Source organism: Microtus oregoni, unplaced genomic scaffold (assembly GCF_018167655.1).
Source record: "Microtus oregoni isolate MIOR12 unplaced genomic scaffold, Mior012 000004F_ref0000308, whole genome shotgun sequence".
Classification (NCBI taxonomy): domain Eukaryota; kingdom Metazoa; phylum Chordata; class Mammalia; order Rodentia; family Cricetidae; genus Microtus; species Microtus oregoni.
In genome coordinates this window covers 48203773-48227449 of record NW_024543063.1, presented here as the reverse complement: position 1 = coordinate 48227449, position 23677 = coordinate 48203773, and the positions used below count along the sequence as shown (strand labels likewise).

General features: G+C 40.4%; 1 protein-coding gene across 4 annotated transcripts in view; it reads right to left on the bottom strand.

The window, feature by feature from the left end:
* The window catches only part of Nfat5 (nuclear factor of activated T cells 5), a 94050-nt gene extending 71401 nt beyond the window's left edge, over nt 1-22649 (bottom strand). For 2 of the 4 annotated variants that reach the window (XM_041650452.1, XM_041650453.1), the window contains exons 1-2: nt 22261-22649; nt 20466-20519 (exon numbers count right to left, since the gene is read on the bottom strand). In XM_041650452.1, coding sequence (XP_041506386.1) covers nt 20466-20519; nt 22261-22333 — 127 coding nt within the window. In that variant the 5' untranslated portion in view covers nt 22334-22649. The remainder of the gene's footprint in view (nt 1-20465; nt 20520-22260) is intronic. The other 2 variants (XM_041650454.1, XM_041650455.1) reach the window with 1 other exon arrangement.
* Between the last annotated feature and the right edge of the window lie 1028 nt (nt 22650-23677).

Here is a 23677-nt window from a genome sequence, read left to right as displayed (position 1 = left end):
AATGGTGCCAATGGTTAGAGGGCACTGGTTGCTCTTACAATTGGCCAAAGTTCAATTCCCATAATCCATATGGTAGTTCACAACACACTAGTAACTCCAGTTACAAGGATTCAATGCCCTCTTCTGGCTTGAGAACCGAGCATAGACATACATGCTATACATATATAGCCATATACATAAAATGTTTTAAAGGCATGAATTAATGCCCCAAACAGGTACTATTACATAAATAATAGAAGTCCCCTTGATTACCAAGGTATAGACACTGTCCATAATCGTGCCATCTCCAATGCCCAATCATCAGGTATAAAAATGAAAAATCCACTTGTAAACACTTTCATCTTGTTTTAAATATAAAAACAAAAACAATACCCGGCACCCTTGTAAATATGACTACTATAAGGCATAGAAAGTGTCCTTAACGCAACCGACTCCAAAACAAGGCTTGGGAAATATTTGTGTTCCCCTTATCCTCCTCCGCTCACTGCCTCGATAAGCAGGTGAAATCCCAAGCTAAGGTTTCACATCAGACACTCTACAACTAAGTGCTGACATCTCCAGTGTGCCAACCCCGTTATGCACTGAAGGGACAACATTCTTTTTATTTAAAAACAAAAAACAAAAACACTTCAGCCTTGACAGTCATCATAACTTGGCATCTCTGCTGGAAAAATGTACTGGCTGCAGGTCCACTGGATATTTTATTTCTGAAAGATTATAGAGTCCAAGAATAACTGGTAGGTGATGCTCTGTTTTAACAAATTTTTCTATTTTAAAGTGTAAGCCAACTTACTAATTTGCTACCAAATATGAATTTATTTGAGTTATTTTCCAGATTGTATAGTTTTCTCAAGCATATTAGTGTTTTAAGGTATTTAGATAGGATACACTGTACACATTATGCCACCTGGGGGAAATGGGAAACTAAAGAGTTCCACAGACGTCATTCAGCTATTTCATTATCTGTTAGTTTAGGACAGGGGATGTAGCTCACTTAAGTAATTGCCAAGTGTACAGTCAATCCCCAGGGTAGCATAAATTTATCCTGTAATTCCAGGACTCTGAAAGTAGAAACAGGAGATTCAGCAGTTCAAGGTCATCCTTAGCTACTCAGGAAGTTCAAAACCAGCTTGGGCAGGAAAATTATGTCCAAAAAAGCCCACAAAACAAACAAACAAACCCTACACTTTAAATTTCCTGTTATTTTGTATGGTTTTGGGGGAGTGGAGGCTAATAGTACACTAAAAAAAAAAAAAAAAAAAAAAAAACCAGGGCTTCAAGATGGTAAAGATACTTGGCCTGGTGACCTGAGTTTAATCCCTGAAATCAACACAAAGGTGAAGATTACTTACTCCACAGTTTTCCTCTGGCTTCCACACTGATTGTAGTACAAACACTCAAACATACATCATATCACAAAATAAATTTAAAAAAAAATACATAGAGAGATGAGAATAGGAAAAGCAATAAAGCAGGAAAATCATAGAGAGGAAGGAACTTTAAGAATATAGAACCAGGCTGGAAAGATGGCTCAGAGGATAAGAGCACTGGCTGCTCTTCCAGAGGACCCGGGATTCAATTCCCAGCACCCACAGGGCAATTCACAACTGACTACAGGGAACCTGAAACCCGCACACAGACATCCATGTAGGCAAAACACCAATGCACATAAAGTAAAAATAAATCAATTTATTTTTTTTAATATTTATTTATTTATTAAGTATACAATATTCTGTCTGCATATGAGGGCATCAGATCTCATTACAGATGGTTGTGAGCTACCATGTGGTTGCTGGGAATTGAACTCAGGACCTTTGGAAGAGCAGGCAATGCTCTTAACCGCTGAGCCATCTAGCCAGCCCCAATAAATCAGTTAAAAAAAAAAAAAGAATATAGAACCAAGCTAGGGTGTAGTGGCTAATGTCTTTCATTCCAGCACTTGGGAGGCGGAGTCAGGTTCAAGCCCTGGTCTACATAGTGAGTCCCAGGACAACCAAGCCTACACAGTTAAGACCCTTTCTTGAAGAGGAAAAGAACAAAACAAATAAACAAACAAACAAAAACCTAAAACACCTAAACAAAACAAATAACAAAGAAAACAGTATCAAGAGTTGAGCATGATGGCTTTAATCTGAGCACTTGGGAGGCAGAGGCAAGGGACTCTCTTTGAGTTAGAGGTCAGTATGGTCTATGTAGTAAATTCCAGGATAGCCAAGCCTACAGAGAGCCCATCTTAAAAACAAATTAATAAGCATTAAGGATTTTTTTAAAAAGTGTCAACAAGAATACTGAGGACTTCCACAAGTGAAAATGTCTCTGCTCAAGGAAGAAATAACTTGAAAGAATCCACTTACTGGGGGAGGGCGGCACCTTTAATCCCAGCACTTGGGAGGCAGAGGCAGGCAGATCTCAGTGAGGCCAGCCTGGTCTACAAAGAGTTCCAGGACAGCCAAGACTATTACACAGAGAAATCCTGTCTCAAAAAAAAAAAAGCATCACTTATTTGATGTGTGGAAAAAGGTACTTTCTGTTACTTCTGCCAAAGGGAATGACAGAGGTAGAAGCCAAAAGGCAGAGCTGAAGTCCAAGTGGAACAGAGGAAGTAAGTTAAGGGTAAGCTGAAACAAAACTACTGTTCTATAACCTTTCCAAAGAGACGAAAAAGGATACTTGAGAAGACAGGGCTTATTTATTTTATGTTATTTGGTGAAAACAGATTGCATATACTTGACAATATAAAGAATAGTACCAGTTAATAAGAAAAAGCCTGAGATACCAAAAAGGAAAGAAAATTCATTTTAGAAAACACCATCAAGCTACCACAGCGGCATGTGATTGTATTCCCAACTATTCAGGAAACCAAGCAAACTTTATTGTACTTAATAATGATCCCAATGGGCAAGAGTAGTTACACTGGCAGTTTTATGATATTAATGGTTTGTGATTGTTCTACTTTTACTATTAGCTATTTTTGCTAATCTCTTATTGTGACATATTTGTAAATTTCTATTTGTTCGGGTTTTTGTTTGTTTGTTTAGACAGGATCCCACGATGCATCCCAGGCTTGAAAAAAAATACTGCATGGAACAGGCTGTCCTCCAACTTGCGGTGATCCTCTTGTGTCTATCTCCTGCGCATTTGGAATTCCAAGCATGTGGCATCACTCATGGCCTTTCAAACTGCTCTTATCATGGGTATTCATACATAGAAAAAACATACTATAGTGGAAACAGCACTATCAGTGGTTTCAATCACCCTGGATTTGGGGCAATTGTGGGCACTGTTGTATACCAACATAACCTTATGTAAGTTACTCAAGAGATGAAGACTTACTTTAATTAAAATAGTGGCAATACCTATCTGCCTTGTGAGAGCTAGCAGGGATACATTAAAAGGCACCCAAAACTACTATTAATATTATAGTAACTGGAACATCTAGAAACAAATGGAAGCCATAGTTTCTGCCCTCAAAAGGGTGTGCAATAAGGAAGTATTACTGAGATACGACTTGGACATTATTTCTTTTATTGAAAAATTAATCATGTAAATAAATATCTCATGCCCATTCTAAAATATTTTAATTTCATGAGAAAACACATAGCTTTCCTTGCTATAGGTCTTAGGCTTCCTAGATAGAGACCTCAAAAAATAAGATCGAAGCATTAGCAGAAAGTACCTGATTTCAACTTTATGTTTCTATTTGGGTGAACACATCTGCACACAAACATGCACACTACATACAAGAAACACAAAAATAATTTAAAAAAATAATTGTTCCCTTTGGCCTTTACAGTGTTTGTCAATGTTAATTGAATAATCAGATTTTACATAAAAATACAGACTTTGGGCTTCTCTTGACAAACCACAAGATCTGGCCAATATATAAAAAAGCTGAAGCTGCCTATCCCTTAAGAGCTCAGTTGTAGAAAGTACCATTAAGCCAGTGTCAATGACTTGCATTACACTGTTGGTAATGCATCTGAGTTTTCAATTCTAGTATTAGGGTTGCAAGATTGAGGTGTTTGTGTGTGTGTGTGTGTGTGTGTGTGTGTGAGAGAGAGAGAGAGAGAGAGAGAAAGAGAGAGAGAGAGAGAGATTTTGTTTCCTAATGAAAAACTTCAAGTTTAAACACCAAAACAATGAGTGGCCAATTTTCTTGATTAAACACCTTCCGCCACAAGTAAAATTTAAAAGAAACTACCTGTGATAGCCATCATCTTCAATACAAGAACAAAAATGCATCCTGGTTTTTTTTTTTTTTTTTTTTTTTTTAGGGAATAAACTTTCATAGACTTATCAGGTTCTTCAAGAGTTTTGAAGAATTCAATAAAGGCCTTTTTTTTTTTTAAATTCAAAAATCAAGTGTGGTGGCTCAGATCTATAATCCCAGAATTTGGGAGGTAGAAACAGGATCAGGAGTTCAAGGTCATCTTTAGCTACATGGACAGTTTCATACTAGGTTACAAGACACCCTGTACTAAAAAAACTATACTTAATGATCTGGTGAGGTCTTACCTAATAGCATACAAGTCATCTTATTTATGTACTCTTTTTTTAAAAATATTTATTTATTATGTATACAATATTCTGTTTGTGTGTATGCCTGCTGGCCAGAAGAGGGCACCAGACCCCATTACAGATGGTTGTGAGCCACCATGTGGTTGCTGGGAATTGAACTCAGGACCTTTGGAAGAGCAGGCAATGCTCTTAACCTCTGAGCCATCTCTCCAGCCCCTTATTTATGTACTCTTATTCTCAAAATAAAGCTAGAAGACAAGTCTGCACCATTCACTGGGAAATTGAGAAACACAAGACAAATTTAAAAACACAAGATGAAGTGTTCAGGAATAGTGATCATCATATACAAAAATCTTGCACAATCAGCAGCATTACTCCTCACAGGTAATAATCACGCTATGGTAATTACACTGATTTATGAGTTGTATTAAAAATGAATTAATAGTCCATTATGAAAGAATTGGCTAATTGAGTAAACCTGGTTATTTAAACAATGTAATACTTTGTAGCTATTGTAAATGGTAACAGATCTACATTTAATAGCATCATTAAGCTGCTACAATAGGGTGTATTCTAGAATTCTACTCATGAGGCAACATATAAAAAAACAGAAGTGTGTACATATAGATATATACATGAAAGAATCATCATGAACTTAGTTAATGGTGGCCACTATCCAGTTATCACAGAATTTCATGTAATTTATTCTTGTTTTGTACTTTCCCATATTTTAAGAGACACAGTGTAATATTTGTGTGTTCACACAGATTTACATGTGCATACTTCTGACAGATCAAACATAAGGCAGTATTATCGGGGAAAAGTGCAAAATCAGTAGTAAGAGGGCACTGTAGATCATGACTGTTATTCTCAACATGTGCGAGCTGAGGCAAGAGAACTACCATGAATTATGAAGCCACCTTAGCCTACAGTGGGAAAACTGTCAAAAAAAGAGATGGATGGATGGATGGATGGATGGGTGGGTGGGTGGGTGGGTGAATGGATGGATGGACGGATGATGGATGGATGGATGGGTGGATGGGATAAGGGATGAAAGGAAAGGCAGGCTGGAAATGTAGTTAAGAGAGCTTGTTCATCATTCATAAAGCCTGGGTTCAATACAAAGAAACACCTAAACAGGACACAATGGCCCACACCTGTATTCTCAGAATTGTGGAGATGAAGTACAAGGATCACAAAATTCAAGGTCATGAGATCATGTTTCAAAAAAAACAAAGCAAAGCAAGAACCAGTCCTACCACCACCACCACAAAAAAAAAGAGGGAGGGGGCAGAGAAAAAGGTAATACTCTGCTCATGCTGTTTGTCATCCTATTAATAATGTCCAATCCTGGAAAACTAACCACTTATCTTCAACATTCCTAAACCCACAGCTTCAAGGTTTTGATGGAGAATAATCAAAGCTTACAGACTAGTACCTTTAAGAATTCATGACCTTCCTCCAAGTAACCCAGAAACCTTTTATAAAAATGTATTCCTTGTCATCCTGTCAGCTTTCCCAACAATTCCTCACAATGGTTCTTTGAAAGTCACTCTCCTGTGTCTGTCACTCCTGGAAGTTCATTTCTCCATGGAGAAATCAGACTACAGATCACCAACTTTCAGACTTTCTTATATTCATCTCTGGGCCTTTATTATTATTTAGCTAGATAGCTAGCTATTTTTGAGAGAAATTCTCACTGTGTATCCCTGGTTGGCCTTCATTCACTTTGTAGACCAGACTGGCTCAAACTCACAGAGATTCACCTACCTCAGTGGGACTAAAAGTGAGCATACCCATACATGACTATTATCTGTTCTTTAAAATTCAAGAGAATTCTAAATCCCAAATCCATTTTTAACTTGGTTACCAAAACTTTTTTTTTTCCAACACAGGGTTTCTCTATGTAACAGTCCTGGTAGTCCTGAAACTCACTCTGTAGACCAGGCTGAGGCCTCAAACTCACAGAGATCCACCTGTCTCTGCCTCCCAAGTGCTGGGATTAAAGGTGTGACCCACCCCGACTCAGCTTTGATGGGGGGAGTGTTTTTGTTTTTTGGGTTTGTTGTTGTTGTTTACAAAACTTATATTTATCTGTTTGCTTTGTTTGTGGCACTTAGGGTTGAATTTTGCATCTTGTACATGCTAGGCAAGTGTTCTACCACCAAAACATATTCCCAAATCTTTTTCTTTCTTTCCTTTTTCTTTTGACAAGGTCTTACTTTATCCCAGGTTGGTCTTTGTTGTGCCCAGTCCATGGGGACCCCAAAAGACCACCAGGGAGACCAACTCACCAAAATGCAAAAGCAAGGTTTATTCTGTGTACAATACAAGCTGGCAGGAACAACTGGCGCAGCAGCAGCACCAATAGGAAACACCCTGCCCTTCTAGAGGGCAGAATTTAAAGGCAAAAAACCCAGAAAAGTTACATTAGTAGGGTGTGTGGTGACACATTTCTAAGGTTTAGGACCCCTGATTGGCGACATTTATCTAACCTGGTGAGAAGCAATGGGTGCGTGATAGCAGGTGATTCTACCTACAATGGTTGGAACGTTAGGAATTTCCTTTGGAAGGTCTGTTCCTGGGGTGGTGCCTGGTAGTCTCAGTTTATGGTCTTTATGGGAACCAGGGATTGCCTCAGGGTCAATTACTGAGACTCTGGCCTCCACTGAGCTTGTCGCGGCTGGGTCCTACAGTCTTTAACTAATTCTGGAAACTAGGCAACTCTTAAACTTGGAAACCTAATGCCTCTAACTGCAGAGCAGCTCAGACTGTAACAGTCCTTTGTCACTAGGCCTGCCCATCTTTTTGTCATTCCTTTTATCAACTCCTTCACCCCAAACAGGTCTATTGATATTGCTACTGCATTTTCTACCTTCCCTTGGGGGCTTCTTGTCATAACTCTTCACAAATGCTTTTAGCAGCTATCTGTGCTATCTGCCGCTACTTCCTCTTCCTCACATTTATCACTTACCTAGGCTTTGTTCATAACACTGTAATCAGTTCCTAATTGACTTATTTCTCATCGCTGGCATAGTGGACTACTACTACTTTCAGAAATGTATTGGTAGTTAATGACACTTGCCACCCAGCCTGTGACTAGTTTGATCCCTAGAACTCAGGCGGTGAAGAGAACTGATTTGTTTTACAGGTTGTCTTCTACTTCCATGTGTGCCATAGCATGCTTCCCCCAAATATAACTTAAAAATATTTGTATGGCAGGGCAGTGGTGGTGCACATATTTAATCCCAGCACTCAGGAGGCAGAGGCAGGCAGATCTCTGTGAGTTTGACACTAACCTGGTCTACAGAGCACCTGCACACACATGTAGACACACATTCACACAGTCACAAAAATAATCTTTAAAGAGCTGGAGAGATGGCCCAGTGATTAAGAGATCTTCCAGGGATCCTGAGTTTTGAATTCCCAGCAACCACATGGTAGCTCACAACCAACTATAGTGGAATCTGGTGCCTTCTTCTGGCTTCTGCAGGTACTGTATGCACATGGTGTACAGGCTTACACATTATGTAGTAGTGGTAATAGTAGTAACAGTAATAATAATTTGTTATTGTTGTTGTTTTTGAAACAGGGTGTCTCTGTATAGTCCTGGCTGTCCTGGAGCTCACTTTGCAGACCAGGCTGGCATCAAACTCAGAAATCTGCCTACCTCTGCCTCCCAGAGTACTGGGATTAAAGGCATGTGATACCCCTACCCAGCTAATAATAATAATTTTAATGGTGTATTGTCTTCCAATAATGAACTATCAGTTTACCATCATTCCTCCTTATCTCTCATATTGCATACCAACCAGTTACAGGATCAAACCAGTCTTAATTTGTATTCTAAGAGTTACTGGTAGCACAGGCCTCTGTACTTCTGGATACTCTGGGGGTATAAACAGGAGATTTCAAAAGTTCAAGGCCTTGACTGGGTGACACAATGAGCTCTAGAAGAGCCTGCACAATTTAGTGAGACTGTCTCAAAGTAACAAGTAAAAGAAAAGAAAAGAGGCAAATAAGTCAGAGGTCGAGCACTCCCAACAGTTCCCAGGAACTGTGCCCACACTACAAGTGGTAAATTCAAGTTATTCATTTGGCAAATATCATTTAATTTCAGCTCCCTCCTCAAGATATTTTACTGTAACATGGAAGAAAGGATTTGGCACAGGTCACATTTTTTTAAAAGCTAACCAATAAAATAAAATTCTAACCTTTACTCATTAATCCATGCAATCATACTTAGAAAGTGTGTGCACAGACACACACACAATGTTCAAATTATATCAAAACTCTAGAATTTGTTTGGTTTGAACAAAAATATATCTATTTAAACCTGCCATTTTCTTTTCCTTTCTGTTTTTGTTTCGTTGGTTTGTTTTTGTTTGAGACAGGGTCTCACTCAACAGCTCACTGCTAGGCCAAGCTGGCCTTAAACTTTAACTAAATACTACTGCTTCAGTCTCCTGAGTACAGGCCTATGACACCAGATCTAGGCATTTATAAATTTCAATTAAGGAGAAAATACAGTTAAGTAACATGTAAAAGTGCTCTCCAGCCGGGCGATGGTGGCGCATGCCTTTAATCCCAGCACTTGGGAGGCAGAGGCAGGCGGATCTCTGTGAGTTCGAGACCAGCCTGGTCTACAAGAGCTAGTTCCAGGACAGGTTCCAAAACCACAGAGAAACCCTGTCTCGAAAAACCAAAAAAAAAAAAAAAAATGCTCTCCACCAGTATTTATATAGCAGAACTGGAAATGCCCTAAATGTAAAGGCCATCAATACAAGAATAAATAAATAATGACTCAAACACATCATGACACAATGCAGTCATTAGAAACACAGATTTGGAGTACATCAAATGTCTACTCTGTAACATACTGTTTAGTAAAGCAGGCTATAAACAGTGTAAGATAATTACAAAAAATACCTAGGGTTGGAAAGATGACTGGGAGGTTAAAAGTACTTGAACCACATACAGCTCTTTCGGGGGACCAACTCTGGTTCCAATGTAACTCCTGTCCCAGGGAATCTGACTTCCTCTTCTGGCCTCTAGTGACACCTGCACAAATATGCAACATTTTGTGCACGCATATGCACAAAACTCCACCCCACATGCACAAACATATTAAATATAAATTAAATCTTCTTTTAAAAAATCCTATTTAGGCCAGGAGGTGGTGGCGTGCTACTATAATCCCAGCACTCGGGAGGTAGAGGCAGGCAGATCTCTGTGAGTTCAGGGCCAGCCTGGTCTACAGAGTGAGTTCCAGGACAGGCTCCAAAAGATACACAGAGAAGCCCTGTCTTGGAGGGGAAAAAAAGTTCAATTCCTAGCAACCTCCCAGGTTATCACCCTTTTTAGAACTAGGAATATAGCTAAATGGTGAGTGGATAGACTATTTTCCTAGCACATCTAAGGTCCTAGGTTCAATTCCAAGCACACATACGCAACATTTAAAAGTTTAATTTTGTTAGAACCTGAAAAATAAGCTTCAATTTCTGAAAGACTTCTCTGTAAAAAAATAACTAATCTTGTCAAGTGATGGTACCACATACCTTTAATCCCAGAACTCAGAGGCAAAGGCAGATGGATCTCTTTGAGTCCCAGCCCAGTCCGCTCTACAGAGCGGATTCTAGGATAGCCAGGGCTACACAGAGAAACCCTGTCTTAAAAAAGAGTAACTTACCCTAAAACAAACAAACAAAAAAAAAACAAACAAAAAGACCTTATTTCCTTTGAATAGATTCAACTTTTCTTCAAAACGCTCAGCATAAAATGGATTCACTTTCAAAAAATACAGGTAATAGCACAATGTAAAACCCAAAAAATTCACATATGCCAGACATAATAGCACATACTTGCAATCTTAGTATTCTGGAGACTAAAGCAGGAGGATGAGTTAAGAAGCCAGCCTGAGCTGAAAAGTGAGGACCTGTCTCTGATAATACAAAAATTCATATACTCTCATATAAAATTATCTCATAAGTTAAACAAAAATTACTTTAATGTTCATATAAAACAAGCACTAAACCACCCAACAGTGCCCTCTAACCAAGCCCTTCAATGAATATATCAATTTAACTTAACAATTATCCAAGGTCCTCATTAACCCCATCAATGTCTAGTTAATGATACAAATATAAGCACAAGAACATCTTTTTGAGACTCAGTAGAGCTTAGTTTCCATAGCTACAGAAGTATGTCTCACTTCACTTATGTAATTTTTTTTCTTTCTGGCTCACTGCCACAATTTTGTGACATGTATTGGACAACTGCAATTCTCTTGCTATTATTAAATAATAATAATATTTGCTTTCTACAAATCAACAAAATGAATCAACTGTAGTAATAAGAGTGGCGGGGCTGCGTCCTCAGCACCCCGGCTGCCCACATGGCTAGCTTATGCCCCGAAATAACAACACACAAACTGTATTCATTTAAACACTGCTTGGCCCTTTAGCTCTAGCCCTTACTGGCTAATTCTGATATCCCGATCAACCCATCTCTAATAATCTGTGGGCACCGGTCTTACCGGGAAGATTCTAGCCTATGTCCATCCTGGGTCGGAGCTTCATAGCGTGTGTCTGCCCAGGAGCCAGGAGCATGGCGTCTCTCTCAGGCGTCTGCTCCGAGAGGAGAGCTGTGGAGTCTGAGCTCACTTCCTCTTTCTCCCAGTGTTCTGTTCTGTTTACTCCTCCCACCTATCTTCTAACCAATAAAATGGGCCAAGGCAGTTCCTTTATTAGCCAATGACCTTCCTCCATCAATCAACCATAGTGAAAAATATTACATCCCATCTAAATGAGGCTAATACACTTATTCACAAATTTTTCATGAAGCCATCTGGCTTCTTAAATTTTAGTTTTGATTAATAAGTATACAGCATAGTAGCAAAGCCTGCAATAACAGGAATTAGAAGGCTGAGGCAAGAGTATCAAAGTTTAAAGTCACCCTCAGTTACATACATTTACATACATAAATTTAAGATTAGCCTAAGCTACTTGAAACACTGTCTCAAAGAGAGAGAGAATTAGTATGTCTCACTTAAATTTTAAAAATTATGAATATTTTTGTGGTATAACACATATATTACATTTATACTACCTTAGCCATTTCTAAGTACACAATTCAATGGCATAAGTAATTAGCAATAAAACACAAGCATATCTTTTAATCATACATTTTCTCTTTTTGTCTGGCTTGTTTCACTTTGTATTTTTGGTTTGTTTTGATTTTCTGAGAGACAAGATCTCATGTAGCCAAGCCTGACCTCAACTTACTATGTAGCCAAGCTGACCCATGAACTTCTGATCTTCCAGTTTCCACCTCTTAAGTGCTGGGTTTATAGGTATATCCCATGAATAGCTTACTTTCTATGTTTTGAAAGTTAATACACCATGTGGGAAGGACCAAAATTTCACTTCTGTTTAAGGGTGAATAATACTCTACTGTTCTCATACATAATGTACTTTGTTTAGCCGTGACATGTATTCATGGACATTAGTTGTTTCCATCTTTATTTTTTTAATTCTGAGCCAGCCTCAATACATAATCCAGGGTGGTTTCAAATTCATATTTTTCTTGCTTGCTGAAATGACAGGTGTGTGCTACCTTGCCGAGACTTCTGTGTGAATGAACGAGGGGCTCGTATATGCTTAGCAGGCACTCTACCACTGTGCTCCCATCCTTTCCACCTTTTGACTATTGTAAAGTATGTTGCTAGCATGCAAGTATTGTTTTAAATCACTGTTTTCATATGTAACCACAAGTAGAATAGATGAATTGTGTGAGAATTATGCTTAACCTATTGAAGAACTGCCTGTTGTACATAGCAGCTACACCATTCTACGTTCCTACAGTCAATACATTTAATATTCCACAATCAATATTTTATTACTAGAGCTAGCCTTTTACACTAAAAAAAAATCAAATACATAAACCCTATTGTTTTAAACATACTATTTCAACTTTTCCTATACATGCTATTCATGTATGTGTACTGATATAATTCATATACCATGTAAAATTCAACTAAAGTGAATAATGGCTTTTAGTATAGCTCAAGTTTTTCACAGCCATTATTATAAATTACAAAACACTTTATCACTCCTAAAGATTTCTATATCTTTTTTTGAAAACTACTATGCCCCTATTCCTCCCTCACTCCCACCTTAGTAAACACTAACCTACACGTCTCTAGATTTACCTACCTTTTGTACAGTATTAGGAATGGGACTATATAACATGTAGTTATTGTGATTAACATGGTTTCAAGTCCACAATATAGTGGATTCTTTTTTCTTGGTTTTTTTGTTTGTTTGTTTGGTTGGTTGGTTGGTTGGTTGGTTTTTTGTTTTGTTTTGTTGAGATAGGATTTCATTGTTCTGGCTGTCCTTTGTAGACCAGGCTGGCCTCAAGCTCACAGAAATCCACCTGCCTCTGCCTCCAAGTGCTGGGATTAAAGGTATGTGCCATCACCATCCAGCTTTCTTTATTTCTTTTTATGGTCAAATAATATTCCATTGTATGGATATTCCAAATTTTGCTTACCCATTTATCAATCAGTTTATAGACATTTGGGTTTTTAAAGTTTTTAGAGACATTTGAGGCTATTTATAAGTAATGCTGCTACAAATACTTTTGTGTGGACATATGTACTCATTTCTCTTAGGTGCTTATCTAAAAGCACAATTTCTAGGTAATAGGATAATTCCATATGCTTTACTTTTTAAAGATTTACTCTTATTTCATGTGTATGAGTGTTTTGCCTACATGTATATCTGCACCACATGTGTGTTTGGTGCCCTTAGAGTCCAGAGGAGGGTGTCAGATGCCCTGAACTGGAGTTGCAGGTGGTAGTGAGCTGCCATTTGGGTGCTAGGAACCCAAGTGTTTTGGAAGAACAACCAGTAAGTACTCTCCATCTCTCCAGCCCCCACATTTTTTTAATTTTGAGGAAATGCCTGATTCTTTAAAATGTTAATGTCATGATTTCTACATTCACAATGGTAGTGTATTCATCGCCACATGATGGTAAACACGTTGTCCTTTTCTGTTTGAGACAGGGTCTTACTAGGTAACCCAGGCTGGCTTCAAAAGGGCTCAAGGGATCTTCCTACCTCAGCCTCCTGTATAACTGGGATGACAAGAATGTACCATAATGTTTGGCTCATCTTTTGATCACAGTTATTCTAACAAGTGAGAGAAGTATCTCTGGTAATTTTAATTATATTTCCCAATGTTAATGATGAAGAACATCTTACATGGATTTATTAAGTGATTTATATAATTTATTGTTTTATGCTAAAAGTTATGCTTAGCAATATTTGTAAAAACTATTATTAAAATGAGTATGTACGTAAATGGTGTGGGACGATGATCTGTATTCTGTCAATTATATTTTAAATAAACGCTGATTGGTCAGTAGCCAGGCAGGAAGTATAGGCTGAACAACCAGACAGGAAGTAGAGGTGGGTCACTGAGAACAGAAGAATTCTGGGAAGAAGGAAGCCTATTTCTCAGTGAAGAAAAGTACTGTGATGTCCCTCAGATTCTTGGGCCACACTGCAATATTCTAATTCCTAACACAGAACTTTCAGGAAGCTCAGGAAAAAAAACAACACCAGCAAAATAAAGAACTAATTTTTGAGGCTCCTATTCTGTTGCCCATCTCTTCTCAATTTCATTTTGTCTCTGAAACATACCAGCAGAAATAAGCAACAGAAACAGATTCCTATGATGTCATAAAAGTACTGCCAAAGAAATTAAGTACCCTAGGTCAGCAAGAATAACAGCTTGATAATATGAGTTCCATCTCTGGAACCCATGGTGGAAAGAAAGAGAACCAACTCCAGAAAGTTGTCCCCCAATCTACAAATATGAGCACTTCATCCACATCACACTTCATCCACAATAATAAAATTAAACTGAGAGACGAGAGAGCGAGAGCAAGAACTGACTTCTGCTTATTTTTTTCCTACTTTCCAATTCTAAGCCTGATTATCAACCAAGATAAGAGTTCAAACCTCTGATATGCTACAACTACCTCATAAAGATACTGTACTCTCTGGCTTTATGTGTCAATTTGACAAAAGCATAATAGGAAGGAGCCTCAGTTGAGGAAATGCCTCCATGAGATCCAGCTATAAGGCATTTTCTCATCAAGTGATCAACAGGAGGGCCCAGCCCATAGTGGGTGATGCCATGCCAGGGCTGGAGGTCCTAGGTTCTATAAGAAAACAAACTGGAGATGGCTCGGTGGTTAAGAGAACTGATTGTTTTTCCAGAGGACCCAAGTTCAATTCCCAGCACCCTCATGGGAGATCACAGCTGTAACTCTAGTTCCAAGGTACCCAATATCCTCATGCTAGCAAAACACCAATGCACATAAATAAAACTTAAAAACAAAAATAAAGCAGACTGAGCAAGTCATGGTAAGCAAGCCAATAAGTAAGCAGTGACCCTCCATGGCCTCTGCATCAGTTCCTGCCATCCAGGATCCTGCCTTGTCTGAGTTGTTGTCCTGACTTCCTTCAATGATGAAAACCAATACTGAAGTGTAAATCTAATAAACCCTTTCCTCTCCAATCTGCTTTTTGGTAACAATGTTTCGCTGCAGCCTTAGAAAACCCTAAGACCCTCACCAGAGAGAGCAAACGATTTGCCAATTGTGAACATTAAAATATTCCCCCAAAGTGGACATGAGCTCCCATCCCTAACCAAGAAGCTATCTTCAACTGATAACTACTCAAAAAATGAGAAATCTCCAATGGAGCCTTACTGGGTATGAAAAAATTTATTTTCAAAAAAATAAAACAAGTTAGGAGGTAGTGGCACACACCTTTACTCCCTGCATTCGGGAAGCAAAGGCAGGCAGATCTCTGGATTTGAGGCTACCCTGGTCTACAGAGTGAGTTCCAGGATAGCCAGGGCTACATACAAAGAAACCCTCCCCTACCCCAAATAAATAAATAAATAGATAAATAAATATTGCCAAGAGGATATTATGTTTCTACCTATTGTGTAACATGTTGAATTTCTTTCACTATCTTATGAATGCTTCTTAAAGAATCCTATATTGTTATAATTCCCATATTGGATAATTCTAGTACTTGGGAGGTAGAAACAAAAACTTTCTCTAAAAACAAACAAGTAACAACAAAACACATGATAGGAAATCACTGGGAGAATGAATTAACAAGAAGCTGGAATCAGAACTTCTAGTCGGGACTTTTGACATGTTTCAATGTCATTATTTTCATAATGATGATATTTACAGTCTTTAGGTATGGTCCAGATCAATAAAAATTAAATAAAAATTCAAAACAAAAAAAGAATTCAATGGTTTTTTAGGTTTCTTTCTTTTCTTTTTTAAAGACAAGGGTTTCTCTGTGTATCCTTGGCTGTCCTGGAACTTGCTCTCTAAACCAGGCTAGCCTCAAATTTAGAGATCTGCCTGCCTCTGCCTGAGTGCTGGGATTAAAGGCGTGGGTAACCACTGCCCATCTTTGACCTTTTCCTGAATGTCTACTTTCATTTCTTAGTACATTCTCAGTACATTCGTACTGAGCACTGGACCTAGAACACTGAAAACATTGTACTAAAGCTGCAATTCCCAGATTATCTATCTGCCAGACTTATTTTGAGACAATGTCTCATGAAGTTGATCAGACCTGGCCCTGTCATGTTCTGGCCTCAGCCTCATAAGTCTAAGTTATTAGGCCTGGCAAACAAAATAAACCAAAACAAGTGTCTTTCAGTAGACAATTTCTAAAATATGGTGACTTTCCCCCCAGATAATTCTTAGCTTTAGTAATCAAGTTTGGTTTGGGGTTTTTTTTTGTTTGGTTGGTTGGTTGGTTGGTTGGTTTGGTTTGGTTTGGTTTTTACAGGGTTTCTCTGTAGTATTGGAGCCTGTCCTGGAACTAGCTCTTGTAGCCCAGGCTGGCCTCAAACTCACAAAGATCTGCCTGCCTCTGCCTCCTGAGTGCTGGGGAAAAGGCGTGCATCACTAATGCCTGGCTAGTAATGAATTTGTACCTAACTAGAAATCATGCTATTTTTAAATATATATATTATATACATTTCTTCTCCCTCCCCCCCCCCCACAACACACACATACACACACTCACTCACCAAATAAAGGCACTTCTGGCTCTTGCAGAGGACAGGGGTTTGATTTCCAGCACCCACATGGTGGCTCAAAACCACCTTTAACTACAGTTCCAGAAAATTTCACACCCACTATGGTCTCAAAGGCACTGCATGTACATGGTACACATGCATGCAAGCAAGATATTCACACTCAGAAAATAAAACCTTTAATAACAAAAATACAGTGTTTTTTAAAGATTTATATATATTTTAAATTTATGTGTGCATATGCCAGGCATGTGAGGGAGCCCTTTGAAGTCAGAAGAGAGCACTGGATCTCCTACAGTTGAAGTCATTTTAATATTTGTGCATTATTGTACTAATTAGTTAAGACCATGTACCTATTGTCAGGCAATCATCACATTAACTAAAATCATGGTAGCAAGAAATCTCAGCACTATTTTAATAGGCAGGCTAAAAGCAAACACTGCTGAATGGCAAGGATAATTTTTAACCTATTTATCAAGTTTAATAATTTCCAACTGCAGGTTTTATAACTTGTTTTCTTAAAAACTTAAGTTGGCTGGGCATGGAATCCAAGCACTGAGAGGCTGAGACAGGAGGACTGAAAGTTTGAAAGAGGGAGAAAGAGAAGGAAAAGCAGCTGCAACAGCAGGATGCTATAACTTACTAAGTATGTGCTTCTAGGCAAGTCATTAAATGTTCATATGTCTCCATTTTATCTCTAAAGTGGGATAATTGCTATTTAACATCTCAAAAGGGTTACAGAAATTCTGAGTCCACTGATCCACTAGGATGTAGAAGCTACCAACAACTCTAATTCCAGCACTTAAAAGGATGGGTCAGGAGGACCTAGGCTGTGAGAGCCTGCCTTAAAAAGAAAGAAAGAAAGAAAGAAAGAAAGAAAGAAAGAAAGAAAGGAAAGGAAAAGAAAAGAAGGCTGGAGAAGATGTCCAGTGGTTAATTCAAAGTACCAGCTGTCAGGTGGTAGTGGTGCACACACCTTTAATCCCAGCACTCAGGAGGCAGAGGCAGGCGGATCTCTGTGAGTTTGAGGCCAGCCTGGTCTACAGAGTAAGTTCTAGGATAAGCTCCAAAGCTACACAGAGAAACCCTGTCTCAAAAAAACCAAAACCAAACAAACAAAAAGTAGATGGAACTATAAAAAATGCAGCCAGGGCTAGGCAGAGAAACCCTGTCTCTAAAACACACACACAAAAAAAAAAAAAAAAATTAACATATAGGCACAAACATGTAGTATGCACATTAGTATTTTTATAAACTCATTAAAATAGCTCATTAAATAATTAACATATTTTCCCTATCTTTCTTCTGCCTTATAATCTCTCTGATTATAATACTCCTTGGGTTTGTAGTCCAGGATGGAGAAAGGATAGTGTAAACAAATATGGTCTGGCATTATCATCATTGAGAACAAAACCTAAAAATCTTCATTAAGAAACACTTCACACCTGGCAGTAGTGACACACACCTTGTAGGCAGATCTCTATGAGTTCGAGGCCAGCCTAGTCTACAGAGCGAGTTTCAGGACAGGCTCTAAAGCTACACAGAGAAACCCTGTCTTGAGTGGAGAAAAAAAAAACAAAAAACAAAAAGCATTTCACCAGGCAGTGATGGAACACGCCTTTAATCCCCACACCCAGGAGACAGAGGCAGGTGGATCTAAGTAGTTCAAGGCCAGCCTGGTCTACAAAACAAATAAAAACAAATACTAGGACAGCTAAGGCTGTTACACTGAAAAACTCTGTCTTGAAAAAAAAACAAAACCAAAAAAAAAAAAAAATACTTCTACACAACTTTAATCCAGCACTTGGGCAACAAAGGATCAGAGGATATGAGTTTGAGGCCAGCTTGTTCTACATAGTGAGTCTAGGACAGCCAGGGCTACATAATGAAATTCTGTCTCCAAAAGAACAAAAAACACAACAAAACAGAACACCCTTCTAAAAATGTCTCTCTTCTTCTGATTTAGTTTTAAAAACATCTTCACGTTAATACGCACACTCACAAGCTTATATGTACAAATATAATCAATAAATATTTGAGGAGCTTTTATATGCTCTAAATTATATTGTTAAAACAATATAGCTGATGCTAACGTTAAAAAACTAACTTTTAAGGAACTGAAGAGGTAGCTCAGAAGAGCACTGGCTGCTCTTTCAGAGGACCCAGGTTTGGTTCCCAGCACATACATGACAGCTCACAACCATCTGTAACTCCAGTCTCTGGGGATCCCAAACTCTTTTCTAGTCTCTTAGCACAAGGCACACACGTGCTACAGAGACATGTATAGGCAGGCAAAACACCCATACACATAAAAATAATCCTAAAAACAAAGAAACAACAACAAAAAAAAAAAACCCTTAACATTTATAAAATACATCCTTAAGTAATGAACACATTTTCCCCGTCTTTCTACTGCCTGGTAATCGCTCCGATTATGACTCTCCCTGTGAGGGCTATATGGCAAAGTGAGAATATTTGTTTCCCATTCTTGAAGTCCCAGGTTAAATCCCCAGTACTGCTGGGCACTGTGGCACACTCTTTAATTTCAGGACTCAAAGCAGAGGCAGACAACTCTAAGTTTCAGGCCAGTCTGATCTATATGGAGTTGCATCAGGACAACAACAAAAGAGCTACATAGTGAGACTTGTCTCAAAAATCAAAAGTAAATAAATCCCCAGTACTATCCAATAATAAAACAATAAAAATAATAATAATAAAGCCAAACACTATAACTAGGCACTTTAATACACATTAGCTAACTAAGGGGAGAGCTACTTTTGTAGAAGAAATAATAAAGTTTAGAACAGTAAAAATCTCTTGCCTCAGGTCACAGAGCTGAAGAAGTTGCTAAACTGGTATTTAAACCTAAGGTGAATTACAACACCCACTTCCCCCACTGTATCTACAGGACTAACCTACCTCTAGAGAGGAAAAAGCCATGAATTCAAGTTATAGAAAAATATCCAAGGCCCTTTTCAAAGAGTTCATAAAGTACTTGTTAGTGGATACGTAGATTTCACAGTGGCACTTGGCTTTGGATAAGAAGTATGGACTAACACAGAAAGGAGTGTTTCTGCTGCTGATGAACTTTTTCTCCAAGTCTTTTACAAAATTTCAGTTGTTTCTCATTTCTAAATAATGGAGAAATAATACCTTACTATCTAACACCAAACTCTGATGATTAAGCATAAAGTCTAAAAAATAAATAAATAAAAAGATTTTAAAGCAATTATCATCTGTTTAAGGTACATATCCTATTAACTTTTCCAGAACATTCTATGGGCATTTTTTTTCTAAGCATAGTTTAATCAATTACTTAGCTTTTTATCCTTAGATATAATGATATAGAAATCAGATCAATAATTGGTAAATAAATTATATATCATTTTGAAATGCACAACATCCAAAAAAGTTTCCAATTTAGAATTTAATCTAAGTGTGTGTTTGGTGTCACTGCTGTATTTATTAATTTATCATCTTTATGTTTGAACCTTTCAAATTCAGCTTGTGTTAAAAAAAAATTAACTGGAATTCTAAAGTAGAACACCCAACATATAATTTTAAATGATTGTAAGGGATTTCCCTGAGGCCTCTCAAAGCAAATACAATGGCCTACAAGCACTTCAAGCTCAACAACGAAACCCACTGAAACATTAAGCTGCTCTAAAAGAAGGATCAGGCTCCTTAGCAAAAAACTACATTGTGTGAGTCTGCAAAGTTTCCCTCTTTTCCATTTCAACTCCATCTCAGAGAAAGCCTTTGCATACTAACACAATATGCTGTAAAAACGGCACTTTGCTGACCTTCCAATAGTCCAGCTCTATGAAAATTCTGGGATGGGTGTAACTTCAGAGAATCTGAAAAACACAAAAAGCATTAAGTACTTTTTATGCTGAATGAGAAAAATGCCTAGGACAGCATACATCTCTTATATAACTATTATGTATTTTAAGAGCTTAAAGCCCATATAAGTTTAGTCTATTCCCTGCAAAAGGAAGGTTAGGTTGCTTCTACACTGGTCTCAAAGCTAAACTTAGATTTTGATAAAGCATTTGTTTCATGGAAAATTATCTAATGACTACTGCCCAAATGGTGTTACTGTCTTGATTATTTTTAGCATCCAATTGTACATTAGCCCTATTCTAAGGATCACCTCTTGATATTTTCTTTTCCTTCTGACACTTGAGACTACAATATTTCTAAGCTATTTAGGCAATATCTGAGAAACATCCTACAGGATAGTGACTGCCAACTAAAGTCATCAGTGCAACAGACAATGGCCTAACAGTTACTAAGCAGGGCTCCATGTACAAACTCAATAGTCTATAAAGTCAGCACCTTCCAGGATAAACCATATCCCTCTGATTCACTGAAACAATATGACTACACACTAATGCCAGGCTTAAGTCCCCTCCAGTCCCTCAACCCCAAGAGGTGAAATTACCCGGTGGGTTTGTAAAACTAAAAACAGGAGAAATGCTGTATTTCTCGGGAAAACGGTTCACCGTGGTATGTTTTAAAATATAAATGAATCTTTAAGACCCGTATTTTGCCCCCTCCTACTGGTCTAAGTGGTGGAGTACAAACGTGGGTGTTTTGGGTTTGATACCCCTTGCATAGGGAACCTGTTCTGACACATTCTTATGGTGTCCAGTGTAGGAATTTAATCCCAGCAGAGATCACCTCGAGTGTTAATGTTTTAGATGCTGGGAATCCCCTGAAGGCTTTAGCCAAAATAGTTTTAAATGGGAAGTTCTGTTCATTGCCTCCTCTCTGCAAGGAGCCCTTGAAGAGCAAAGAGAAATTTCTCTAAGGGCAGGACTGTGCCCGAGCCTGGTACTCCAGGGAGAGGAATACAAGTAATCCAGGGAGGGCATCCCTATCTTTGCCAGAGAAGAGAAGTAATTAGAATGCCACGGAGGTGAAAGAGAGAAAAGAAGAAAATTCGAGCCTTTTCCAGGCAAGAGGATGACGAGGAAAGGAAGAACGCCTGTTCGAAGGGGGCCGTCCCGACATGGGGAGGGAGTGGACTAGGCCGGAGCGGGGGGGGGGGGGGGGGGGGGGGTTAGGACGACCGCGCACAAACAAGCCGAAAGAGGGAGAAAAAAATGGTGACCCTGAGCTCGGAAGCCGCTTAGGGCCACGCAGCCCCGAGTGGGACAACTTTGCCGGGGACGAGGGTCCGGGAGACAGAAGCCGCGGTGTCCCGACCCCCCGGCGGCGCCGACACGGGGACCAGTGGGGTGATTCCCGAGCCGGGGGAGGGCTGGGCCGGCAGCCCGCCGAGGGTGGCGGCGCCGGGAGCGGCCGCCCGTCAGGATGCGAACCTCGGGGGCCGCAGAGGATTCAGGGACTGGGGGGAGGGGGGTCGGGGGGTTGGACGTGGAACCGGAGCCCCCAGGCGTCCCCCGCTGCGCTGGGAAGGGGCCGCCGCTCCGCGGTTCTCAAATCACCCCCGGCCCTCCCGGGGAGCCCCCGAGCCAGTCCGGGACTTTCAGGAGGGGGCAAGCCCGGCTGAGCCGGGCTCCGACGGGCACCCCCGGGACTCCGCGCGCCCGCGCTCCCCGCCCCCACGCCCCACCCCCCCATCTGACTCACCTCGGGAGTACAGGGACTTGGGCGATTCCAGGTCTAGGTCCGCGCTAAGCAATGAGATGAAGTCCGAGGGCATCGCAGCTCGACCCAGCCCGGCCCGAGGGCAGCGGGAGGGGGGGGAGCGGCGGTGGCGGCGGCACCTCCTCTCCGGGACCGCGGGCACCGAACCGGGGGCGGCGAGGCGAGGGCGGCTGCCTCCTCCTCCTCCTCCTCGAGGGCAGTCACTTCCCAGCCGGCCGAGCGACGAGAACGGCGGCGGCGTGGAAAGCGGCTCTGCGGAGTGGAGAACTGAGTCCCGGTGAGTCCAGAGAGAAGACGGTTCGAGCGGGGAAGGGGAGAGGGAGAGCCAAAGGGTCCGTTTCGGGCTTCTCCTCAGCGCACACTGACGGCCACCGCCGCCGCCGCCGCAGCTGACAGGAATCTGAGCCCCGCCCCCTCGTGAGGCACTGCGCATGCGCGGAGGGGGGAAGCCAGAAGCCCGGAAGAGCCTAGAGGCCGCCGGAGGGCGGACGGGCGCGCCACGGAACAGCATCAACAAGGGCTTCGCTTCCTGCCTTCGCTGCCGCCGCGGCTGCTGATCCCGGGCTGGGAAAGGGCCCCGCCAGCAGGGAGGGAGGAGGGAGGCGGCCTGGCTCCTGGGGCCCCGAGAAGGGTAGAGATTTTTGCCACGACCTGGTGGCAGCGAGCCTGAGGCGGCCGGCCTTGCACCGTGGTGTACGCAGGAGGACCCGGGCCCTGGGGAACCTAGATGTCTGCAAGCAGGGGAAAGACCTCCAGAGACTTGCAGCGACCGAGGCCGGCAGGCTGGAGCTCGCACAGGGGAATGGAGTTCTATGGCTTGGACAGCAACCCAGCCCTTTGGGGTTTTTCATACTTTCTGCAGTGAGCTGGCCAAAGGACTATCAAACTCAGTTTTAATTAAGAGAGGGCAAACCATACTCTAACCACCACCCCCCATGTTATCGAGTTTTGGGGTTTTGTTTGTTTTCGTGAATTTTTGTTTTTGTTCTTGTTGATTTTTTTTTAACCCTTTCTAGCCTGTAGCTCACTATGTCGACCAGGCTGGCCTCAAACTCACAGAGCTGTGCTTGCCTCTGCCAGGTACATGCCACAGTGCCCGGCTACTGGTTATTTTAATTAAAATATTTCCCCCAGGTTACCCACACCGTCTTTATGGTAACTGCATTTATTTATTTAGACACACGGTATTGCTATGTAGGTCTCAGTGACCTGGAGCTCACTGTGTAGATTTAGACTGGCTTCAAATTTAGAACAATCCTCCTAATTCGGCCTTCCGAATCTCATATTACAGGAGAGTGCCACCACGCCTGGCTTTGATCTTTTTAATTTTATTGATAACAATGTCTCTGATAGTGAATGCCCAAGTTTATTCGAGAGTGGAAAATAAAAGACAATTTGA